A 20,206-nucleotide genomic window follows, 5' to 3' on the forward strand; every position below is an offset into this window, starting at 1 on the left:
GGATCTTACACAACATTTAGTATTTTCCTGTCTGGTTTATTTATATAATAATAATTACATGAACTATGAGGACAAGGGTCAGTCTCTTATTTGTATAGGAGTAAAGCAATGTATAAGGTGCTTCCCCTCAATACCCTGCATACATTTCCATATAAACTTTTTGATTTTATTCTAATGTCATCAACACGTCATTTAACAGGAGACAGTAATGTCCAGGAACCCTCCCAAATACTATTATAACACACACTCATAGACATGATGTATTCCTTAGCCCCTGACCCTAACCTTAAGCCTAAAGCCAAATTGTCCTGAAAAAGATAGTTTTTTTTTACAATTGGTCCATGCAGCCTATTTAAGACACCTATATTAAACACCTGAATACCAAGTGTTAGATGCTTATTATGTAAATAAATGGTTTTAAAATCCTTCACTCATTCTTCATGAAGCCAGTGCTAGGAAAACTTGCATCGACCCATGACACCGTCGATGTGGCTCGACGACACGTATGGAAAATAACAAATACATGAGAATCGCAGTCACTAACAGTAACCATGGTAACTCGACACCACTCTACAGCCAGCTTGACTAGTTCCATATCATCTACAGGTAGGCTATGTTGTGTTAGTAACTTGTTTTGATTTGTATATATTAATATATTTAATTTTAGAAAGTGCGATAATAGTCTGGAAAGAACACTAACATTTTTCCATACTTTTTCCCCTTTCCATACTTATCCACACCTGGAAATTCTTATTATTACTATAACTAAAATCCATACTTTTCCATGCTGCGTAGGAACCCTGTGAATAATTACTTACTTTCAGCAAGAAATAATGACAAGTGTCAGAAGGACTCCACAGTCAACTGAGCGTTGTACACTCAGCAGATGTATGAGGCCTTTGTGTTGAGCTGAGACAGAGTGGGTTTCCTCCTACGCGACAGTGGGGATTTTAAAAGGCCAATTTAGAAAGAGCGTCTGAATTCTCTGCGTTTAAGGAGAGCGACGTGCTACTATGTCTGAAACTGAACTTCTGAGTACTAATTTCCACAGTGGCGAGCTGGCAGAGAAAAGGAGACATGAATGAGAACCTCTAAGTCCAACTGGTCAGGAAGTAAGAGAGTAATACATTTAAAAAAAAAAAGGAGTATTAGGAAAGGCATCCACTAAGAAAAACTTAACAAATTAACATTTTGTGCATTTTACTTTTTATTTCCTTCAAAACAGGAAAAACTAAACTTTACTCGGGTACATTATTCATCCATTTTGTTTTTTTAAATTAAAGAATTAACAAAATGAAAAACAAAATACATCACAGAGGTTCAAAGAAAACATTTTCACAGCTTCTCTTTTTAAATTAAATCACAATCTGATTATATAACTCTTAATGTGCACTTCCGTGACTGATATTTCTTCATTATTCATCCCTCCAGCAGTTATTTCTTTAAATTAAACACTTAGAAAATTAAAAAGAAAAACTAAATGCAACACAGGAGGAGGTTGAAATCATAAATATTCACAGTATTTCTTTTTAAATGAATCGTAAACTCTTTAAATAAGCCTTTATACGCACTCCTGTGAGACCTTTTTATGTAAAGCTGTAACAAATCGTCCTGAGCAGTGCAGTGAGCAAAAGTCACCGAACTTAAAGTAATTAAACAGGTCAAAAGTTTAACTTTTTCTTTTTTTCTTTTTCAGTCACCTGATCGCACACATATTTGTATGCGAGTAAGTAAAGTGCTTTTTTTCCCTTCAAAAATTGTTCACTTTTAAATCGAAATGATGCGTTTCTAAGATGAAAGACGATCGAGCTGAAAACTAAACGAGTCCAAAAAAAAACGGCAGGCGCTTTCTGGACAGAGAAAGGAGGAACATAATTCAAGAAGATCCTCAGAGACGAATCAAAACAACCGAACCGAGCACAGCTCAGTGTGGTCGTCCTCTTCTCTCCACCTGCTCTCGTCTTCACCTCTCTTTGACTTCTTCCTGTGTCCGTGTTTCTGCAGCTCTCTCTCCTCCAGCAGCTCCGCCGCAGCCGTCTTTGGTCTCTTCATCCTCTCTCTCCTCCTGTCGTCCTTGCTGCTCTCCTGGCTCGTGGTCGAGCTGCTGCTGCCGCTGCTGCTGGGCCTCTCTCCTTCCTCCTCCACCACTCCTCCTCCTCCTCCACCTCCTTCACCCCTCTCTGCGGTTGATTTGTACCGACTACATGACGCTCTCGCTGCCTCCATCTTCTTGCTCGCTCTCTCCTCTTTTATCACCTCATTCCTCGTCCACTCCTCCTTGTCGCCATCTCTGCTTCTCTTGAGCAGTGATTTCAGATCAGGGTGTCCCTGCTGACTGTGGGAGAGGGAAGGTGAGGAGCTGTGGCTGCTGCCTGCAGGTCTGTTTCCTGTTGTTGTCGCTCTGTGGTCGTTTGGTTTTCTGTCTCTATCGGCTGTGGTTTTGTGTTTATCAGGCACTTCGGTGTTTCTGCTGTTCCCACTCCCAGAGTGTTTCCCAGCAGGATTTAAAGAGCGGGGACTTTTCCCGCGGTCGTCCCTTCGTCGCCTGTCTCTGGAGGAATGACTGGATGGAGGGAGATCCTTCTTCTGGTGCCTCCGCTCTCTGCTTCTGCCTCTTTCGTCCTCCTTTGTTCTTTTGGTCTCTCTGTGTCCGTCTCTTGACCTCTCACTGTCCCTTCCCCTCTCTCTGTCCCTACTCTTCTCCACCTCCCTCTCTCTGCCTGAACACAAGGTGCGCTCAGCTGGGATTTGGCCACTAGAGGGAGCCACAAGTCTGCCTAAAATGAACGGAGTGAAGTGTTTCTGGTCCTTGTCTCTTTTCGTGTCCACTGACCTTTGTCTCACGACTTCAGTCTCTCCCTCTGTCTCCATGTCGGCTGGAGTTACTAACAAAGGTGGAGGCAGACCCACAGGAAACGGCGCTTGAGATTTCACGTCTCCGTCAATCTGCTCTTCTTCCTTCTCCCATTTGGAGGGAGGGACCTGAGACGGACGGATAACAGGAGACAAAATGAGACATCACGCCGTCTTTGTTCGTCGGACTTAACATCGACACAGTGGAACAAAGCAAAGCAGCCGAACAAGACTGGACAGAAATATGCTGATTTTCATTCACATTCTTTATGAGGCGTGTTCAAGTACACACCTGTGTGAGTACGAGCTGATCCTCACTGTCAGCAGCTTTGTCCTGTGTAAAGTCCTCCAGCCTTTGGACCATTGTCGTCCTCTCCTGACAATCCTCAGTGCTGCTGCTGGGAAAATACACAAACACAGTGATTTTATATGAGATATTTTTCAGGTTTTTATAAAACACCTGAAAAATGTTCGATAATCTGTTTAGTGACTGGTTTAATGATAAAAGAAGCGTATTAAGTATGCTTTCCTCTTCTCTGGGGAATAAGGAATTATTTACTCAATCAAATAATGGAATAAAAACATCATAGGCCAATGTTTCCCAAACCCTTTCCCCACTTTTTAAAGATGACAAACAACCACGACCCAACTCGCAGTAAAACTCTGAGAATGTTGTGCATTATATAACATTTCTCTCTGACCTGTCACTCTCGACGTTGGAGCTCGGCCTCTCGTTGTTGCTCCTCTGCGTCTTAAACCTTGTCGCATTGTCTTCTTCCTTCATCCTCCTCTTCCTTCCCTCCGTCATCACCTCCACAGCCTTCCATTTCCCCGCCAGGTTTCCTGTATGTGCTCTCTCTGTCCACGCCTCTGAATGTTGGACTATTCCTCCAATCTTTTGTCTTTCATTTCCTCCCCTTACTGCCCCTACTTCCTCTTCTTTTGCAGTCCTCCCGTCATCTCTTGCGAGCTCTTCTTCAAAATGCCATAAGTCAAAGTCCCCGTCTTCTCCATCCTCTATATTTTCCACCATGTTTCCTTCCTCTCTTCCAGTGTTAGTCCACATCACTCTCTTGTCGTATCTTGGCCTCAAGTCCTTTGAATCTCCACCTTCTGGTTTTATTTTATCTTCGGACAAAACAGTTTCCTCGATGTTTAAATGTCTTTCTTCCTCGATTTCTCCCTTTGGTTTCCCTGCGATATTCTGCTGGTCTTCAGTTTTCCATTTTCCATCCAGGTTGATGTTGATGCTTATTTTCTTTGGTGGTTTCACCGTTATCCTTCCCTCCCAGAGAGGCGATGTTTTACTCGGCTTCTTCTCCTCCCTTTTTTGGCTCTTTTTTTCAAATGGGTTTGGCGATTTACTTTCACCGGTCTCCCTTTTCTCCAGGCTCTCTCCTTTTGTTTTTCTATCCCCCACTGGGCCCGAGTCAGGAGCTTTACTGCTTCCAGTGTTTCTATATTCTGTATCATCTCCTCTTTCACTGGACTTTGTTTTGTGTTGTTTCTCTACGTTATGCCTCGATTTAGAATCTGTGCCTCGAATGCTCCTCTTTTTCTCTTCCAAATCACGTTTTTCTTTGCTTCTTCTTTCACAGTCTTCATCCAAAGATTTGTGTGGTCGAAAGGTGGCTTCATCCCGTGGTCCAGTGACGTGCCGTCTCTCATCTTTTCGGTTGTCATCCGTCAAGTTTAAAGCACGAGGTGATGACAACTCCTCTCCTCTTCCTTTCTCACGTTTCTTAATCGCACTTTGCTCAGAGTTTACGGAGCTGTGATCCTCCAGATTTCCAGTCATCTCCTGCTTGCCGTCTTGCGGTTCCTCCTCTACCTCGCTGCCATTTTTACCCGGCGAGTGGCCGTTCTTGTGTTGCCGATGCTCCCTCCTCTCAGTCCAGTCGTCAGATTGTGTCACGGGACCGTTGCCCGACATCTGAGGTGGAGGCGAGCGGCTGCCGTTGGACGACGGAGAGGAGCAACTGTCGCTCGACGACCGAGACGGCGTGGAGCGGCTGCTGCTTGACGAATGGGATGGAGGGGAGCGGCTGTCGGTGGACGACCGAGACGGAGGAGAATGGTCGGACAGTCGGCTACGAGAGCCAGAGTTGGCGTGCGAGTAATATTTGCTTCCCTCAAACTGAGGAGGAGGAGGCAGATTGAGGAAAGAAAGAGGCAGCTGGTGGAAGTGGTTGATGTAACTGCTGAAATATTTCTCACACCACTCGTTGTACTGTTTGTTCCACTGTAGGTGGCGCTCTCTGTCCAGATCCGCACTCCCGGACTGAGTGACCTGTGAACTCGTTGAGCATCCGCCGTGTCGTCCCTCGTCCCTCGTGGAGCGTTCGCCGCGCCTGGCCGAGCCGGAGCCGCTCGAAGCCGACTTCCTGGTGTGATGGTGGTGATGATGATGGTGGCCATGGTGGCGGTTTTTCCGGTGATCCGATGGCGACTTGGCACGAGAGTGGTGACCCACCTGAGGTGAAGAGGAGGACGACGGCGTCGGGGAGCGTTTGTAGCCGTAGTTATAGGAAGAGTGAGAGCGGGTGTGGAGAGCTCGGTGACGGGAGTAAGGTGAGCGGGGCCTCAAAGAAAAAATAATGTACACTGTTAAAACCAGCTGTTACACTGCCATTCAAAAGTTTGGGGTTACCTATACAATTTTTTGGTGTTTTCTATTAAATATCACACTTTTAAGAGTTGCAAAATGAATAGAAGACATTGACGAGATTAGAAATAATAATCATTTTGCCCTTCAAACTATGCTTTCGTCAAAGAACCAGCAAAACAGTTTTTCAGCTGTGCTAACATCATTGCAAAAGGGTTTTCTAATCATCCAATAGCCTTCTAATGCGATTAGCAAACAAAATGTGCCATTAGAACACTGCAACACTCTATACACCTATGTACATATTCCATTAAAAAACGTCTAACGTTTTGCAGCTAGAATAGTCGTTTACCACAATTTTTTAACAAGATACCTTGATTTGCCCTGGGATTTGGATCTCGAACGAGACCTCGATCGGCTTGAAGAGCGAGAGTAGGAGCGAGACGACTTGGACTTGGACTTGGACGACGTTGCGTAAGAGCGAGAGGAAGATCGTCTGTAGGTGGATCCTCGGTCAGGAGACCTGAGTGACAAACAGGGACGTTACTGAGCTGATGTACTATATACATTAAGAGTCCATCATGTTAAGATTATGCTGCTAATTTGCATTTACCCTCAAAATAATATACTTATTTAATGATATACAATATTAAAGCTAGCATAGGTGTACAACTGTGACCAGACTCTGTCATTACTGTGGTTTTATACTTTCAGTTATTTTCCATTGCTTCATGGTTTGACGAGAATACGCACTAGTCAGCCACAACATTAAAACTTACTACTAAACATACTCGTTTTTATCTTTATCCTTGATTTAATACGGGTACAAGCTGTGTTTTTTAAGGTCACCCTGCAACATAGAGAAACTTATAGGAACTGCTTATAAAAACAATTAAAATTGATGATACAGTCTAAACAAATCACAGCTAATGCAATACACCACACAGACAGTAAAACATAATAAACTAAATAGTCTAATCGCGCATTTTTCTGACAGTTTTATTGCAAATGACACGACCTGCAGGTTTCAATGCGGTCTTTACACTTTCAAATGTCTTCTGTCACATCAAATTAATACACAGAAACATACTGTGTTTACCTTTCCTTCTTTCTCTGATACCTGTACCACTCCTTGGGGATGAGGGTAGGGATGGCAGGGGTGGGGGTAGAGGAGCAGAGGGACGGGATGGGGGCACCCTGAGGGCAGGGGAGAGTCCAGATGGGCGGGGCAGGCGGGTACCCTGGAGGGTAACTGCTGTGAGCGTGGTGAGCCGAGAGATATGGATGATAAAGTGGGGAGGGAAAGAGAGGCGGAGCAGTCGCTGAATATGTCAAGGAGGGGGAGGGAGGGAGCTGCTGGGATTCAGTCCAGCCTCCAGTGGGACAACCTGAGGAGGAGGAGGAGGAGCTGAGGGACAGACATAGAGAGAGAGAGAGAGAGAGAGAGAGGACAACTTGAAAACAGTGTACACAGATGAATACAGACGAGTGTCTAAAAACACCACACAATTTACTGACCTTTTCCAGCAGGATGATGTCCCTGGTGCTGCACCTTTTCATTCAGAGAGAAATGGTTTTATGTTATCCTTTATTATTATTATGATATAAACCATAACTCAAAGACACAAAGCTTCTTCATCACCTACCTGAGGATGACTGCTGTCGATCCGACTGGGGCTGCTCTGCCACTGTTGTCTCAATAACCTGAACAAGCACAAACACCACAGATTTCACACACTGCATTTATGCTTCATTCCAAGAACCTTCCTGTCGTGTTTGGTAAGCTCTCCAGACCTGATATTAACATCTATCCTGGGTGATCTGATTGCATGCAGACAGCCTTAAATAGGACTGTACACACCTGGGATTAAAATGTGTCCTGGATGCGTCTCCTATGACCACAGGCATCCACGCTCCTTTGTTTCACACACTGTGCACTCTTTTTGAATGTGTGACTGTACAGCTGTGTCTGATATGAAAGTGCTTGTGTGTGCAGGAGAGAGAGACATCAGGAGCTTGAGTAAATGAAAGCCAGACTCATACTGCTGTAACACTTAATAGGCTTTAACCACAAGACAAACGTTTTAATATTGTGGTAGTGGTTGAGTATACAAAAATATATTAATGCTGATTATTGTTTGCAAATAAACGAAAGAGACTGCCTTGGATCAGATGACACCAGCCGAGGAGGCATCTCTAATCCATACTGAAAATGGATTAGGTCCACACATGCAGCTCAGGAATGTGGCCAACTTCAAATAATGGTTTCTGTGATCCAGTTTGAGGACATATGCAGTAGGGACTTGCATGCTCAGACAGTATAATAATCACTCAGGATGGATGTTAATACCGAGGTCTGTGTTTGTCCTCACCACTGGTATCAGCTGTGATGGAGGAGCAGTGGGGGCATCGGGTGAAACCACTGCAGGAGGAGGGGCAACAACAGCAGCAGGAGCAGCAGAAACAGGAGAAGGAGCATCATCATCTTCAGCAGCAGCAGCAGCAGCCGAATCGTCCCGTGTCTCTTCTTCAGCCTCCCTGAAGAAACAACAGCAACAGTGTTGGTTGCACTGGATCAGATGTTTTACCTCTCTCATGTACCTGGTCAGCAAAATAGTTGACCTTACAATACATATATTGTGCATACAGTGTAGTTTCTGAGGATGTGGGTTTGCCTGAACTTTTTGAATATTTGGATTTTGGTGTACACTAAATCAACATCCAAATGACGCAGCAGAGGCATCACACATGAGGAACATCGTAAAACCTACAACACAGTTTACACAACACGTCTAACCGCACACCTAAAACGGTGTTATAACGTATATCACCAGTGTGATTCTTCCGTTTACATACTTGTCAGGTGTGTCCAGGCAGCTCTGCTGGAGGGTCTGGAGGGAAGTGGTGAACATGTTGTCATCAGAGGTGGAGCCTGCTGCAGCTGCAGGAGGGTTTTCCAACAATGGATGTACGTCTGCAGCCTGTAGACGGTGTATGTGAGAGTCAGGAGAGAGGACAGGGCAGCAGGGAACAGACTGTGACATAATAATCAGAACAAGAATTAATAGTAATTGTTGTAGAATTCCTAACAATCATTTCAATGGTCTCCACATCACTGTCGAAACAGTCATTTTTGCATTTGCTCTTTGACTCGAGAGTCATGGAGATAAAGTACTATTTTCAGCTTTGCCTCCCACATGAAACACATCATTAAGAGGCTTACTTGCTGGCTGCATGATGACTGGTGCTGTTTCTGAGGTTGGCTCTGCACAGTGAGAGGTGCTGCTGCCGGTGGTTGTGGTGGTGGTGGTGGTGGTGGTGTGGGGACAGGGCTTGGACCTGGAGTTGGATTCTGGGACTGGGAGGAATCGCATGCTCCCGTCTTACTTTTGGTGTGGCCTAGCTCTTTCATGTAATTGTTCACGGCCTATGTGGACAAAAGTAAGGGATAATAAGCGAAGAAAATCCACAATACACAAATCCATTTCTAACATCACTATTCATCCATATATTCACCTGACGGAGGAATTTGTTGGCTATCAGGGTATCAGGGGAGACATTTTGTTGGCCACAAGTGGGGCAGACGTGTTCCTCTGAATCCAGCAAGGTGCTGCGAATGCCTAAAACAAGAGAGAAAGACGATTTTATGATTTACATATTAAGACATTCTTAACATTCTAATGCATTAACGTTGTAGCGGTCGCTCACAGTCGTCACAGTAGCTGTTTCCACAGCAGGGTATGACCACGGCGTCGCTCAGCAGCTCATGACAGATCAGACAGAGCAGTTCATCAGGTACCGGATCCTCCTCGGGTTCAGATTTGGGTTTTTCCTGAGGAACAAACGGAGGCCTCTCTTTCTTGCCGACGGCATACGCCTCTCTATAGAAACACAACAGGGGAGTCGCATTTGATTTTTATATACACTACCGTTCAAAAGTTTTGCGGTCACCTATACAATTTTGTTTGTGTTTTCCATTAAAAGTCACACTTTGATTCATCAAAAGAGTTGCAAAATGAACAGAAAATATAGTTAAAGGACCAGCAAAACTGTTAGTAAACACAATGGACCATTAGAACACTGGAGAGATGGTTGCTGGTAAATGGGCCTCTATACACCTATGTACATATACCATTAAAAAACAGACGTTTGCAGCTAGAATAGTCGTTTACCACATTAACAATGTATAGAGTGTATTTCTGATATATTCATTGAAAAAAAAGTGCTTTTCTAAGTGACCCCTCACTTTTGAACGGTAGTGTAGGTCTGTGAAGGCCTGGTGGAATTTTAGCCCTCATTAAAGCCATGATGTATACAAACATGGGTGTGTACGTGTGTGTTATTGAACGTTAATTGTAGTTTCTAAGACAAATTTCTCCTTTGAGGAACTTAATAAAGGTGTATTATCCCAACAGTGTTTCCTAATATGTTGAACTATCCCTTGAACTAACACTCACACACACACACGCCCTCTCTTGTGCAGCATTCTTAGTGAGAATACTCATACACATACTGCATTGCAAAAACTTACCGTAACCCTAACCAGCACACCTAAATGCTAACCCTTAACTAGCTCCTCAGAAATGATATTCTGCCTCATCACGACCAGGTTTTGGCCTCCATGAGGACTACAGGTCCTGACAGGGTCAGTGTTTATACCCGATAATACAAAGATAAATATAAATGTACACACACACACGCACACACACACACTTGTGCCAACTCACGCGTCTATGGCAGGAACGGCATATCGTCCACAGTTGGTCAGCATGGCTCCTTTGGTGTTGGGATCGTCCACCTCCACCATGAAAGAGCGAGGGATGCCTGTGCTCTTCTTGATCTTCAGCGGCGCCTCAACATTTTTATCCTGCCGTCAAGCATGCACACGTCTACATTTAGCACGGCGGCCGTCAACACACATTAAGACACAGATAACTAAAAACAATAAAAAAATAAAAAAATAAAGGCACTAATCCCACTGCCTCAGTTATATGAGGCGATACCCACAGGATCTGCTCTTACCCCACTGCTGGGACAATTTCTGATGTGGTGCCCAGTATTCCCACAGCGGTAACAAGTGTAGTTTGCAGGAAGAGCAGACCCAAACTTCTTGTTGTAGCTGGAGATGGAAAGAGAATGAGAATGAATAGACGGATGAAGACAGAACACGACGGATGAGACTGAGACACATGCATTTAAAAAGACGAGGGAAATGGAGAAAGGGGTTAAGATGGAACAAAGTAATGAAATCCCACAGAAAGACGACGAAGAAGCACAGTAGGGAAGCGTTAAAGAGCGTGACTCACTTTGTGGGATCGTAGATGGACTGATTTAGCATAACTTTGATCTTATCCTCCTCTGACGCATCTGCATCAGCCAGATTTGCCATCTACATGTGAACATGTGGACGAGTAAAAGATGGCAGGTCAAACAGGAGGTCAAATGTCTCACATGTTCCACGATGGATAAGTAAAATCAGAAAAAGAGCAGACGAGAGAGAGAGAGAGAGTATACCTTGGAAAAAAAGTGCAAGGTACTGGGAGAAGTGTGATTGTCCATCTGTTAGAATTAAACAGAACACAGAACTCTTTAGAGCAAAGGAAGCATGAACACTTTTACACCATGAACCGTTTCGACAAAGGAAGGCAATCGCTTTATTTCGAATTCCCATTGCATTCTTTTTAAACTGACAGTTCGTAGCATCATTTTGCAGTTTTTTTCCTCATACTTATTAGACAAAGCTCCTCATACTGTAGTCATTCCAGTATTTGTGCCTCAACACCTCGAGACAACCTTCTTTTCATCCATTTAAACTCGCTACTGAAACATTACAATATAATTTCCTCAGAGCGTTTAACCTGTTGAGCGCTCATTTTGTGAGTAAGTTTAGACTAAAATATTACATTGTCCAAAACATACATTCATGTCGATGACCAAATATTAGGAAGGCTAATGACATTCTCATCATTTGCACATACTTCCTGAAAGAAATCATTATTTTACTAGATACAAACACATACAATTAATTCATATTACCACTCATATTCAAGCTTTTTCAATACAGACACTTTCTAAAAGCACTTGTTGTGCATTTAAAGTTGCATTATGGAAAATGTAGGACCCCGTTTTCTGCTTTAAACTTTTTGAAAATCAATACCCTTTAAACCTGACCATTGTCCAATGTGATTCCAGGGTCCAAATGCAATTATATCTCTTTGCTTGTTTTTCCTGTGCAACCAAGTTTTTGAAAAGACGACAGAGACTTAGTAAGTCTCCAGGGCGCGAGGTAAAATATAGACTCATAAGGCAGCTTCATACAAACAACTTTATTGGTTTAAAAAAAACAAAATCACACACACACACAGAAAAAAAATGTTTGTGTTGTCTAAAAAGAAAGGAAGACAGGTCAGTTAACACAAATTCAGACTGCAGCAAGATGTGTTTGAGTTCATTTGTGTGCTTTTTTTTTTCTCTTTTAAATTGTAATTTTATTGCCTTTTTCACATCATGGCCAGGGGACTACAGATGAAAACTAGCCTTCTGGCTAATACTTAACCATGTGTAATCATCCCCCTAAACTAATAATAGTAATAATAATTTACAGGCTCGGACACCTTCATACCGGGCATTAAATCTGTTTGTTTTTCAATATTTTTTATACCGTTTATACTAGATTGTTTTTATTTTAAATCTAATAAAGACCAACTGCTGTGTAAGGTACAGAAAAACTCTGTTTTGTGACCTCTGGTACTTGACAGACTGCAGTACACTCAATTTAACTTCATTTGACTTCAATGTTACTTCAGGGTTTAATAGAGCCACAATCGCATAAAAAAACCCCACAGTTTGTTATTTTTATCAGCTGTGAATAAGAGATAACGTTTGACCCACCCAAGCAGCTTCCACCACCCTCATACACACACCGTACTGAACGCTCTCCAACTTTAACTGATGACACGTCGGCTTGTTAAATTAACAGCTGAGAGCACTTTATTAAAGACAACGTAAAACCTATAGTTTCTTTTCCCTTGAAGCATACATTACATTAAATTCATTAAATTAATTAAATCTGATTTAGCGTAGCAGCAGATTGCTAAAAATCAAATACTGAGAACTTCTCTTTTGCAGGAGGAACTTAAACTATAATATGTAGTATTTTAAAGGCCAACGATAAAGGTCACATTTTCGGCTATATTTAAAACAAGATGAAATGTGCAAAGTTTACACATGACCAAATATTCACACAGAGTCTTTCTGTCACGTTAACAATAATGTGTGTGCTGCTGATTGCGCTAATAATGAAGTGCAGTGAGATTTGCTTTGGTTACGTACTGCTTTGGCGACGTCAAACGAGTGGTGCGACTGGGGATGTGAACGCTCGCTGAAACAAAAGAAAAGCATCGAGTGAATCAAATCAATACTGTGGGAAGAAAAAAACAATCACTGTACTGAGTTTAATACTTGAAAAAATGCAGAAAATAAAATACAAATATGATGTAAATCTGACGTGGATAAAACACGTTTTGTAGATATATTAGTGTTGAGCGCGTTAACGGCGTCAACGGTAACACACAATGAATGACGCGTTTCCATGACGACTGACTGAAAAAGAGGCACGTGACATCATGTTTACGTGACTCCGGCTTGTTAAAATGAGTCTCTAAAGTCACGCTAAACTTTAAAAACAGAGGCACACATAGGCAGTACACTGGTTATTTGTAGCGCTGCTCTTTTCGTTTATATAAACAGACCGCTCCAGTTCCACTGTAGGCGCGCTAACCGGTGCTAAAGGAGCTAATGCAGCTAACGGAGCTAACTGGTAAACGGTGTCGAGGCACTTAAAAATGACGTCGCGTGCGTCTTTTTCCGCTCAGTCGTCATGGAAACGCGTTGTGCACTAACCTAGCGCCCAGCACTAAGATATATACAAACTTCTTTTTGATACGATTCAATAGCCATTAAATATTAAAGGCGTCTTAAGTGACTCAGACAAGTTTATTGTCAGGCAGTCTGCACATATTTCCCTTTACAGCCAATTGACCTGGATCCAGTACGAGCTCATGTTTCCATCTATTACAGAAACTGATAGTGGTGGTATTTTCACATCGCAATATTTGTGACAAGTTTTTACTCTTAAATACAAAAAGAAAAGGATCCACCATCTTGGGCAGACTGTAAACTGTCAACCGTCTGAGTCATCGTCCGTCCATGAGTGCTACTGCAACAAAGTCTAGACTTTGCAATGGCAGCAACAGCAGCACTAATAGCGGTGCAGCAATCCAGAGTCAATACGGGCTAAATCCCAGAAAACACTCACATCTTGGTGGTTTTGCTGTTTGAGCTGGATTTGCCTCCACGGGTGGGGATTCTGCGCACGATGACAGAGGAGCCTTTGGGGATCGGACCTTCGTCTTCTGTGTATTCTGAGTGGGAGATTAAATTATTTTAGTTTGGGTGATAAAGAAATCATTTTGTTTTATCACAAGTCTTCAGTTAAATCAATTTTTAATACTTTTTCATTAATTGACCAATTTGTTTCACTACTTAATCATTGACTATATAAAAAAAAGGCACTGGCTAACACTGGCGTTGTGGTTTTGCTGTAGATTAATTGATCTTAAAGTGCACAATGTAAATATTCAAAATTTTATAAATTCATCCAACTACTCATGTTTATTTTTAATAATGCAAAAAATATTCTGAATGTAGGGATTTATGTGTCTCAGATGAAGCTTTATTTTTTATAGTCAGGTGATCTTTGTCAATGCTTACGCTCTCGATGAGTCACCAATCTACTCAACTGTGAACCAGACCATACTGGAGGAGATAATGACACGCTCTGGAACCTACAGTGTGGTCTAACAAAGGGGGGGGAAGCCACGGGCAGCATGACACATCACCTTTATCTGATGAAAAGAATGGAAGAAACCTACGTACTGTGATGAATGACAGTGACAGATATGGAAATTGTAATATATTATTTTGTTATTGAAATCTGTTTGGGGGTTTATTTCATGGGGACAAGATCATTTTTATTTTTAATTTACTGAAAGGCTTAATTGTTAGCCTATGTCGACTTTATCACTGTAACGGTTCAACAAGTCAAGTGCAAAATATAAATAAAAGTATAAACACTGAATGATACAAATGTATTATTTAACCAATTTTAAAGTTTTACTAGATTTTCTTCCAAATTTTGGATCAAAGTTATCTAAATCCTACTGAAAAGTTTTGAACAACACAAACTGAAGGATTGATCCATATCCAAACTAGGAAACCAAACCTTCTTTCCCTTTTGAACAACCCATTTTCCAGATTTGATCCAATCCGACAACCAAAATCTGATCAGATTCCCTTTTCACAACTGGCCCAAGGTAATGATAAATTTGTATTTTTAGTATTAGTATTAACACGTAATGTGTGTGTGTGTGTGTGTGTGGACTTTAATCTTATGGTCATGGCTCTGCTCCCACTCTCTACCTTTGCTATTTTTATCCCACGTCTCTACTGTGGGACTTTTTTTTAACTAGTATGACACAGACAGAGAGTCAGAGCTAATCCAGCACCATTAGACAGTTTAACTAACTCCCTAAACGGGGCGTGAACGCAGCAGGAATGTGGTCCATTGACTTTAAACCCCATTTTTTTTTTGTCCTGGCTTGACTTTTCTGGACCAGCTCAAAAAGAAGTGACGCAGTCAAATAGAACAGCTGTCAGATTTTGGACCATGTGTTTTCCTCCAAAGTTCAAATTGTCAGCGTGGCCTTTATCTGTCAGCAGCACAAACACATTATTACACCGTGTGTGTTTGACGGTTACCTTCCTTGGTCTGTGCGTTCGTGATCTGCAGGTCACAGTCCCCGGCTCGGAGCTTCTCTCTGCCCATGATCTGCCGCTTCAGCTCCCCCAGCGTGATGTGCGGGCCGTCAAACACCGCCGTGTCGTAGCCGAGTTTGGAGGAGAATTTGTAGTGAACATGAGTCATGGTGAGACTGAGCGGAAGAAGAACTGAACTACACTGTCAGGAAAGCAGCAGCTGACAGTGTTTTTTTTTCCCCCTCCTCTCTTCGTGGCAGGTGCTTTGGGAGAAGAAGAAAGTTGAGCTAAAGCTAGTTAGCAGCAGCAGTAGCGTCACTGCGCTCGTGCGTTACCGACTGTACAAAAAGTGCCTGAGAAAGTGTCGCAGACAGCGTGACATGTCCCGGCGTGTGCTGAGGCAGCAGCGCACACTTAAGTCAAAGCGCAGTCACTCAGTTTCCAGTCTGACGGGAACTTTTTTTTCCCCTGATAATAATAACGATACTTTCAGTCCACTACCGCTGCTGACTCCGCTGCTGCTGCTGTAACAGGAACGACCAGCTGTTTCTCCACCACACGCTACGGTTCGTCAGCACAGTGAACGCACCATCTGATGCTGCGTTCACGTGACGCCCGTTTACTCCGCCCTTCAAGCGTCCGGGTTGTTGGACTGCAGCATTCACTGACTCCGTTCGATTTGGAAATGATTTATTTGATATCATATCAAATAATATGTCCACACCATTGGACTGGTGGAGCGGACATTAATTAAAAAATTAATTATGAACAGTTGTAAAAATATTAAACTACAAAATATGCCATATTATACACAGAATTGTCACTAAATAAAGTGACAGTACATTTATAAATATTACACATAATAATAAGGTGTCAAACTCATTTTTGTTGGCCACATGCAGCGCAACTGGAACTCAAGTGGGCCGGACCAGTAAAATAATAGCATAATAACCCATAAAAACAAGAACTCTGAATCCCCCCCCGCTCTTTTGCAGACTGCAAATCATTTTTATGTTTTGAAATCATGTTTTGGCATGTGGCGCCACCTACCGCCATCTACCAATCATTGCAGTCAGTAGAGTCTCAGCTGCCGAGCAACCACGGGTTGCCAGTTACATCAGAAAACAAAACCTAAAAGACCTCAGTATTTTGAATTTTAATGTAGTAACCGTTTTTGGCCACATTCTTACATATGGCACATTTAATGAAGTATCTTTATTTTTACAAAATATGAGAAAAAATGAGGAAAAATAACTGCAATTTCAATAATATTATCCCTAAATTTACCATTTACACATCACAGAGGTAGTTTCGTATAGTTTTTCAACAACAAATGAATCCTGTGGGCCGGAGCAGACCCTCTGGCGGGCCAGTTCTGGCACACGGGCCGTATGTTTGACACCCCTGACATAATGTTTTCATATTTCCATTCAACAATAAAACTGTCAATCAATTAAGCATAAATCGACAAAAATAATAAAAAACAGTTGGGTAATAGTAGTACAGAGCAGGTGCCACGAGCAAGCACAAGCATGACTTGACACACAAAAAGAAAGAGAAACAAAATTCTATCTGATTTTGTCTGACCACCCGTTAAAAGCATAACTATATTATATGTACATTTTTAATGAGAATGATAAAGTCCAATTATTTTGCCTGACACGTGAAGGCAACATCTTGCCACCGCACCTGTTTGGTCTCAGGGGACTGAAAAGTCCCTGCTCTGGCTCCAAAGAAACCAGATTTACACCAGGTGCAGATTAAATTATCATTTCTGTTTATCCACTTCCTTGGCTGGAGATGTGACACGTTGACTTTTATTTATTTAGCTTCGTCTTCTCAATGAAGTTGCTCCAAAATGGTGGCCAGGCCCTCAGTGAGGCGCAGGGCCACAGCAGAAACATACCATAGGCTTGCATTGATTTTAATTAAAATAATAATAATAATAAAAAACGTTTTCTAAGCAGCAGAATGCATGCAATTTATAAAGTTTTAACAACTTAATATGTGACTGAAGTGCTGTTAGTGCATAGCCTAAATTATCCACTAGAGAGAGACACAGCACCACTTATTAGGCTGCAGTCAGTCTCAATAAAAGCATCTAACCTGGTTCTGTCAAACAGAATAAGGGGGCTGCTTTCAGTATGTCAACATAAATTCATATAATATTCAGTTGCATGAAATACTATTTTCTTATATAAGCAATTAAGTCTACATCAACTTTAAGAATCATCCTAATATATATTGCACATAAAATAGAAAATTGAGGAAGCAATCGGATATTTTCACCACAAACTAATTCATTTCAAACTTCCAGGTTCCAGGTTGGTAAGAATCATTGGAAAAAGGGGAAAAGTCGTTAAATTGCATATAAATGCTTTAGTAAGACTGTAAAAATGTAAATAAAAGGCAACAACAACACAGTTGGACATTATTGTTTCTGAAATGGCTGGTTATGGTTTGGTGGGTAATGCATCAGCACAATAGATTAGCAGTAAAGTAAAAGATGTAAAATTGGACTGATACCAGTATCGGTAAATACTCAGGGTTGTGATATCGGTACCAGAGTGAGTATATGAACATCAGCATCGGGGCTAGAGATGGTGAGGAGGGGAGGATGCAAGGAGACAAGGTGTGAGGACACAAGACTATAGAGCAGGAGAAGAGCTTAGGAAGCAGGGCTCTTCGCTGACATCATCACCTCAGGATGGCGGGGGCGAGATGGGGCACACGCACACACGCACGCACACACACACACACACACACACACACACACACACACACACACACACACACACACACACACACACACACACACACACACACACACACACACACACACACACACACACACACACACACACACACACACACACACACACACACAGGTTTGTGCGGCTATTCATCTTAGGACACTGCATTTAATTCCATTCATTTTGACAGCACAAACAAAGCATTATCCCTAACCTTAACCAGTTAATGCCTACACACACACACACACACACACACACACACACACACACACACATGCACACACACACACACACGTACACATACGCACACACACACGTACACATGCAGGCATGACATCACAGTGAAGACAGTGGTTCACAGAGAACTGCAAGCTGATTGGTTGGATTCAGATAAACAGAATAGAGAGATGAGAGAGAAGTGTTTGAGGATGTGTTTTGCGCTCAGTCTTTCTCTCTCGTCAGTCTCCTGCTCTCTCTCTTTCTTCCCTTCCTGCCCCGGCCTATCTTCCCTGGCTTAGCACATCATTGTGAAAGCAGTGGGAGGATGGAGGGATGCAGGAGGAGAGAGCGGCAGTGAGGATGAAAGGGAAAAAAACAGCTGCTTTTAAAGCGATGTTGTCCTTATCGGGGATACGACGCCGGACACGTTTAGTGACTCACCAATCAAAGCCCTGCTGGGGAAACAATCATATTCTCAAACCCTGGCATGTGATGCATTTAAATCATGAATAATGTTATGGTCGTTTGTGGCGGAGGAAATTAAAGGATGAGTTTTCCTCCCACACTCCACAGACATGCAGTGGAGTGTATGAGTGAGTGTGAATGAGTGTGATGTGGCCTCTTTTCCAGGGTCCCAAACAACCGCAGTCTGGGTCGTTTCAAGCCCTGTTAACAATGGGACTTATTGAGCTGAATTGGCGGCACGACGACTGACTGAAAGTGGAGATATGCGCGGGCCATTTTGATTTATCGTTGCCTTGTCAAACACACAGCAGTATTCTGTCTTAAAGGTCCAGTGCGTAAGAATTAGTGTCGTCTAATGGTAATGCTGACAGTAATAGGGAATTTGAAAAAATTACTGTTGTCCTATCCACAAATGATCCACTAAGAAAGTAACACATTAGTTTGTTTGTTAGTTGTTTACGTGGTTAGGGCAAGGTTACACCTTGTTAAACACCCAGTGAGACAACATCAGTTGTTTTAGGAAATTCACCCAATTATGGTTGGGGTTGGAAGGAAGACAAAGGGTTGTCGGGTGACAAAGTAAACGCAAGAAAGGATGATTAGACGACACAAATCCGCTCTCAGAAGCGCAGCTCCCCCCTCTGGAACGGTGGATGCACTGCTCCTCATTATCAAAACATTGTTTTATCAGTGTTTAAAAATAGCTTCCTCACGACTCCCCGCCGCAGTCCCTTTAATGACTTTGATCGGGAATCAGACCCGGAGTCAGAAGACACTGTCGCTCGTGAAACACCTCCACAACGGACGCTATTCTTCTTCTGCGGTTCAATGTACGCAACCGGATGTACCCGGACTAGTGCCCGGAGCAGGAGGATCTGCTGTTGAGGAGGAGAAATGCTGTTTACGTAACCGGAGCGGGTTTTTTCAGAGATTTTGCTGAACACAGCGTTCTCAGCAATGGCTGAACTGTCTGTTTCGAAACTTCAGGGCTTCGTAAACGAGGTAATGACGCAGATACACACTAAAAAACAGTGTTAATGCACTTCTAGGTCTGCTTTAAGGAGGGTTCACTTGCAGGAATTGAATACACTACCCATAAGTCATTTGCACAAGTGCATAATCGACCTCGGTGGTGCCATTGTGTGGAAATTCAACCTTTTCATCTTCCCACGCACCCTTTTTTTCACACAGCTTTTACAATATGTTGAATGAATTCATGAAATACGACAGTAACATACATCCAGAGGCCACGGAGATGTCCTCAAGTTGCTTCCTCTTATAAACCCACATTGCATTTGACGATGAGTGGAAGAACAAAACTGAGGGAATGCAGACTCATCAACGGACGACTGAGTCACTTCACTTCCATTCTTCGTCTCTCCTTCCCCACCCTCTCTGGTTTTCTGGCATCTTTGGCTTCTCTTTTTTTTTTAAATTCTGATATTTCATTTCCATAATCATCCCCTCTTTCCCCCCCTCCCCATCCTTCTTTTTT

General features: G+C 42.6%; 1 protein-coding gene across 2 annotated transcripts; it reads right to left on the reverse strand.

Annotated features, from left to right (window-relative positions):
* Window positions 1-1,251: 1,251 nt before the first annotated feature.
* Window positions 1,252-15,811, reverse strand: LOC310933272 (uncharacterized protein). 2 transcript variants are annotated; one of them, XM_083896715.1, is made up of 19 exons: window positions 15,278-15,811; window positions 13,776-13,881; window positions 12,791-12,839; window positions 10,973-11,017; window positions 10,765-10,847; window positions 10,481-10,577; window positions 10,186-10,325; window positions 9,167-9,339; window positions 8,975-9,078; window positions 8,682-8,885; window positions 8,315-8,439; window positions 7,831-7,996; window positions 7,105-7,162; window positions 6,977-7,010; window positions 6,558-6,866; window positions 5,832-5,981; window positions 3,555-5,435; window positions 3,146-3,248; window positions 1,252-2,982 (listed from the first exon to the last, which is right to left on the reverse strand). In XM_083896715.1, exons 1-19 carry the CDS (start codon window positions 15,441-15,443, stop codon window positions 1,900-1,902), a joined length of 5,076 nt encoding a protein of 1,691 aa, XP_083752841.1. In that variant the 5' UTR covers window positions 15,444-15,811; the 3' UTR covers window positions 1,252-1,899. The 2 variants fall into 2 exon arrangements, with proteins under 2 accessions (XP_083752841.1, XP_083752840.1); XM_083896714.1 differs by having other exon boundaries at window positions 3,146-3,251.
* Window positions 15,812-20,206: the final 4,395 nt, after the last annotated feature.

Source organism: Microchirus variegatus (genome assembly GCF_963457635.1).
Source record: "Microchirus variegatus genome assembly, chromosome: 10".
NCBI classification, from domain to species: domain Eukaryota; kingdom Metazoa; phylum Chordata; class Actinopteri; order Pleuronectiformes; family Soleidae; genus Microchirus; species Microchirus variegatus.

Excerpts from the sequence above, each read along its gene's own strand:
- LOC310933272 (XM_083896714.1), bottom strand. The coding sequence starts at position 15,443 with ATGACTCATGTTCACTACAAATTCTCCTCCAAACTCGGCTACGACACG. Across the intron at positions 10,578-10,764 it reads TCCATCTACGATCCCACAAA|CTACAACAAGAAGTTTGGGT; the intron begins GTGAGTCACGCT and ends TTCCATCTCCAG. Across the intron at positions 7,997-8,314 it reads TGCCTGGACACACCTGACAA|GGAGGCTGAAGAAGAGACAC; the intron begins GTATGTAAACGG and ends TTGTTTCTTCAG.